Source organism: Sinocyclocheilus grahami, unplaced genomic scaffold (genome assembly GCF_001515645.1).
Source record: "Sinocyclocheilus grahami isolate Dianchi unplaced genomic scaffold, SAMN03320097.WGS_v1.1 scaffold735.1, whole genome shotgun sequence".
NCBI classification, from domain to species: Eukaryota; Metazoa; Chordata; class Actinopteri; order Cypriniformes; family Cyprinidae; genus Sinocyclocheilus; species Sinocyclocheilus grahami.
In genome coordinates, this window is record NW_015505914.1 from 381,217 (window position 1) to 386,898 (window position 5,682).

At 39.6% G+C, this 5,682-nt stretch overlaps 1 protein-coding gene across 1 annotated transcript in view; it reads right to left on the bottom strand.

Moving 5' to 3' along the window:
• LOC107560615 (double-stranded RNA-specific editase 1-like) overlaps positions 1–5,682 on the bottom strand; it is a 122,405-nt gene that overhangs the window by 5,670 nt on the left and 111,053 nt on the right. Inside the window, exon 9 of the mRNA XM_016244847.1 lies at positions 846–1,024. Within this exon, the coding sequence (XP_016100333.1) occupies positions 846–1,024 (179 nt within the window). The remainder of the gene's footprint in view (positions 1–845; positions 1,025–5,682) is intronic.

Genomic DNA, 5,682 nt, shown 5'->3' on the forward strand with positions numbered 1-5,682 from the left:
AAAAAGATTAACCCAGTAACTTTGTTTAGGTAAGTCTTTTTCTGCAAGCGTCTGAGAAAACGAGCGCGTCTGATTTTGCTCCCTTGGTGACGTTGCAAAGGGATCTCATTATAATATTAACTTAATCTGTAAGTTTCCACCCATGGCGCCGTCATTGTGTTTTCACAAGCGACAATGGTGTACCAGTTCTAATGCCACGGCGAAAGTTTGAGCAAAACATGCAAGCTGTTCTGCCTTTGTCTGCACAGACGAGCACCGAACACTGTTTAGATCTAAAATAAACATGCGATTTATTTCCCAGCAGTTTATCTTCACAGACATAACCGACTGTTTTTGTAACTCGTGTGTTTTTAACGTAAACTTGTGTGTGAATGAACCATAACTCACATGCTGTGTGGTGGCAGCTTTCTGTCCATGTGCTTCATGTGTGTGCACTCAGAAAACGTATATCAGAAGTTTAAACTCATATGGTTTAAACCGCATGATTTTAGCGCGATAAACATGATGATCAGAACCAAAACAGATGTTTTTAGCAGATACGAGCTGTAATGGCGCAGCTCTATTCTGGAAAAGGGGGCGGGGAGCAGCAGCTCATTTGCATTTAAAGAGACCGGCCCGAAAAACAGCGTGTTTCTGCTTCTACTCAAAATAGGCATATTCAAAATTATATAATAAATGATCTGTGGAGTATTTTGAGCTGAAACTTCACAGACACATTCTGGGGACGCCAGAGACTTACAGTATATTACATATTGTAAAAAGGGGCATAATATGTCTCCTTTAACATCTTTACTATTAAACCAAGTCTTGCAGTAAGTTATAAAGTGAATCTGTGATAGCGGTACCTTAGAGTGAAGTCGCACCCAGCGGCTGTATAGGGCGTGCTTACAGAGACGTGAGGCTCTGCCCATGTCATCCTTGCCTGTGGTGGCGTTAATGACTTCTAGAGCCTGATCTCCCACTGTCCAGTTCACACTGAAGTTAGGAGCCTTTCCCGGCTGCCGGGCCTCAGCGTTACTGATTCCTGCAAACACACAAATAGACTAATCATAGTCGAAAATCACACCCAGAAATGGCCTTGGTGCATTTTCTTTTCTGTACTAATAAAAACATCCAGACTTGATGTAAAGACATTTCTTGAACAATTAAGATGAAATTTGTTTCTGTTTTTAGTGAAAGAACACAGATAAAACAATGTGCTCAAGGTTGTTTATTCGGTAAACGTGTTAGCTTTAGGATTCCCACACTATTCCCACACACAATATTGTTTAATACATTTAAACAATCATACTTGTGAGCGTAAAGGTGTCTCCAATAAGACCCTCAGCAGTAAGTCTGATGACATTGCACATGAACTCAAAAAGAGCAATTAAAAATGTACATACTAAACCAGAAAAACAAAGCAGAAACTACTACATTTATATTAACTGAATGACTACTTGGAAAAACCCTGTAGCAATGGAAATTAATTGAAAAACACTTGAAGGCTGCATGCCATTATTATATAAATCTTTTACTCATTCATATTTATATTCTTAATAAGTTCATATTAATATTAAAATCTATTAAATAATAATATTATGTAATATTTCAAGAATATTTCCGTAAAGAATAAATGGCTCATTGCACTATGCATTACAGAGCAAGACGACAGGAACAAAACGTTCCTTTGAGCTCGGGTCGAGTATGCTATGCCTCAACCTCCCACAACACCTCATCAAATGGAGATTTTCAGCAGTGAGCCATTAAAAGCTAGTTCTGCTGGGAATCTGATGTAACCCAGTGCAAAAGCAGTGTTGGGTGTTTCTCTTGAGGCACAAAACAAGGTGAGAAAGGATATGTACTCAATTCATCGTATATACATCTCCAAAAGCAGCCAACGTCTCCCTGATGACAAGCGAGTCTTTAATATTAGAGTGTTTTGTTAGTTTTGTTAGAGTTAGGCAAACTACTAGTAGTTTTTCTAACTACTTTAAAATACAATTAATACTCAGTAATATTATCCAGCTGACTGCATAAATTATGAATTCTGCAGCACTGACCATTATTGAAATGAACTGAATCAACATTGAACGGACTTTAACTGAATTAAGGGCTGGGTATCGTTAAAAAATGTTTGATATCGATACCGATACCTTGACTTCGATACCGGTTCCTGAACGATACTTTTTTCGATACCAATTTTATTAAATCCATTTTAACAACATTATCTCAAAAAAACTTTGGTTTTATTTTTTCAGCTTATGTTTTTACAGACTCATCTCCTGAGCCACTGCACAGGAACAAAAGAGCACAAAGGAACAAAATGTAACCAACACAGTAAATCAGTTTTAATAAAGTTCAAATAGTTTTCAGTTTCCACATATTTTAGGCTATGCTTTCACTAGTGCATTTCATTTTAAAACGCATAGCTTAGACAGAATCATCATTTCTATTAATTTTCCACTGATTTACTGATGAGCATTAGCTGCTTCCAGCGCGGTCTGTTTTCTCTTCCGTGATCGCTGTTCTGACTCAGAGGAAGCTCATTTGCTGCTCAACTGTCAATCATATTACGCGTTCATAACCCGCCCTGTCTACACTTTAGACTTCCGCATTCAGTTCTGTACATAAGAAACCCAGAAAAACATTTCCACGGATAAAACATGAAGCTAATAACACACGATTACGACAGAATGTGATTTGTATGTGATTTTCACGAGTTTCTGCCTATTTTCATAATACAGGTTGTTTACATGAGAAATGCAAAGCAGGTGTAGCGATCAGCTTAATATAAAAGGCTACAAATAACATTTCAGCAACATTATATGACCAAACCCCTCATTAGATCGCAATTGGAAGTTATTACAAACACTCGATGGTGGTTTAAAGTCAGTTCTGAGTAAAAGCGTAGTATAAATCTTATGAATTGTCTTGTGTAGCGTGATGCTACAGTGTGCATGAATGGTCACGTAACATGTGTTTTTGGTCGTGTAGTGTGGACGGAGATCTTTTCTGAAACGCAGTGGAAACGGCAATATGGACGAGGATCATTTATTTTAAAATGCCGTTTTAAAATGAAAACACACTACTGTAGTGTAAACGTAGCCTTACATCTTTGGGGGTCTTACACAGTGTTGGGAGTAATATATTACAAGCAACGCAAGTTACGTAATCAGATTACTTTTTCCAAGTAACTAGTAAAGAAAGCATTACTTTTTAATTTACAAGAGAATATCTGAGTTACTTTTTCAAATAAGTAATGCAAGTTACTTTTTTTTTTTTCAATTTATTGATTGACAGCTCTCCTGTCCCCATGTTGAGAGAAATCAGAAGATGTTACTGTAGTTCAAAATAAATATGAATATACATGAATTAATCTCTCACGCAAAAAAAAAAAGATTCAGACAGATTGACAGATTCAGTATTCCTCAAAATGAATAAAAATAATGCAAATCAGAATATGACGCAAACCTGCAATAATTAAATGTTAAACCACACAAATATCCTTTATGTATTTAATCCCATTCTATTAACCAATGTCTTTGCTTCTGACCTTCGATGATCCAGTTCAACCATACTAATAAGCAAAAATGACTCTAGACAAATATGTGTGTTTTTTTTTTATTGCTGAAGTGTGTTGAAATGTATTCTTCTGCATTCTACTGTACGGACGTAAATTTACTTTCCCTTCAGCCTGAGGCTTATTCATTTCACTTTTGGTGTGAAAAGGCTTTTATATTTGCCAAAAATATAACTTTTTTTATTTTAAAATCAAACAAGCAAGCCCTGTCCAGATTTAAAAAGTAATGCTAAAGTAACGTAACGCATTGCTTTCCATCAAAAGTAACGTAAACAGTTACTTTTTTATGGAGTAACGCAACATTGTAATGCATTACTTTTCAGAATCAGAATCAGAAAGAGCTTTATTGCCAAGTATGTTTGCACATACAAGGAATTTGTTATAGTGTCACAAGCTTCCAGTACACGGAGACAACAACAACAACACAGATAATAAAAATGAGATGTGAATAAAATACACATGCATAAATATAAACCACAAAAAAGAATAAATTGTATGTACAGGTGTGCTATAGATGGAATAGGAATAGAATAAATTTAAATAAGTTGTAGGGATGTACTAGGGTTTAGGGTGATAAATAAGTATAAGGTTATTGCACATACTGTACTTTAATTGCACAATGGGAGAACATTAACTGTTCATGAGGTAGATTGCCTGGGGAGAGAAACTGTTCTTGTGCCTGGCTGTCCTGGTATTCGGTGCTCAATAATCCTTTCAGCAGTCCGAACCGTTCTCTGTAGTCTTCTGATGTCTGATTTTGTAGCTGAACCAAACCAGACAGTTATTGAAGTGCACAGAACAGACTCGATGACGGCTGAGTAGAACTGTTTCAGCAGCTCCTGTGGCAGGTTGAATTTCCTCAGCTGGCGAAGGAAGTACAACCTCTGCTGGGCCTTTTTAACAATGGAGTCAATGTGAGTGTCCCACTTCAGGTCCTGAGAGATGGTGGTGCCCAGGAACCTGAATGACTCCACTGTCGTTACAGTGCTATCCATGATGGTGAGTGGGGGGAGTGCAGGGGGGTTCCTCCTGAAGTCCATGATCATCTCCACTGTTTTGAGGGTGTTCAGCTCCAAGTTGTTAAGACTGCACCAGACAGCCAGCTCTTTAACCTCCTGTCTGTAAGCAGACTCGTCTCCATCCTTGATGAGACCGATGACTGTAGTGTCATCTGCATACTTCAGGAGCTTGACAGAGGGGTCTTTAGAGGTGCAGTCGTTGGTGTAGAGGGAGAAGAGCAGTGGGGAGAGGACGCAACCTTGAGGGGTGCCAGTGCTGGTGGTGCGGTTGTTGTATGTGAATTTACCAATTCTCACTAGCTGTTGCCTATCTGTCAGAAAGCTGGTGATCCATTGACAGATAGAGCTAGGGACAGAGAGCTGGGTTAGTTTGGTCTGGAGGAGTGTTGGGATGATGGTGTTGAAAGCGGAGCTAAAGTCCACAAACAGGATCCTCACATAAGTCCCTGTTTTGTCCAGATGTTGCAGGATGAAGTGCAGTCCCATATTGACTGCATCATCCACGGACCTGTTTGCTCGGTAAGCAAACTGCAGGGGGTCTAGTAAGGGTCCAGTAATGTCCTTCAGATAAGCCAACACCAACCTCTCAAATGTCTTCATGACCACAGACGTTAGGGCCACAGGTCTGTAGTCATTAAGTCCTGTTATCTTGGGTTTCTTTGGGACGGGGATGATGGTGGAGCGTTTGAAGCAGGCAGGGACTTTGCACAGCTTCAGTGATCTGTTGAAGATCTGTGAGAAGATGGGGGCAGCTGGTCAGCGCAGGTTTTCAGACAGGCTGGTGTCACACCGTCTGGGCCTGGTGCTTTTCTTCTCTTGTTCTTCCTGAAGACCTGGCGCACATCATCCTCACTGATCTGAAACGTAGGAGTGGGGGAGAGGGGGGTTGCAGGAGGTGTTGATGGTTGTGTGGAGAGATGTTCAGAGCGGGTGTGGGGTGTTAGACTGGGAGTTTCAAATCTACAGAAACTCATTCAGGTCTTCAGCAAGTTGTTGATTGGCCTCAGTGCTGGGGGATGGTGTCTTGTAGTTGGTGATGTCCTTCAGGCCTTTCCACACTGATGCAGGCTCATTCGCAGAAAACTGGTGTTCTAGTTTTTT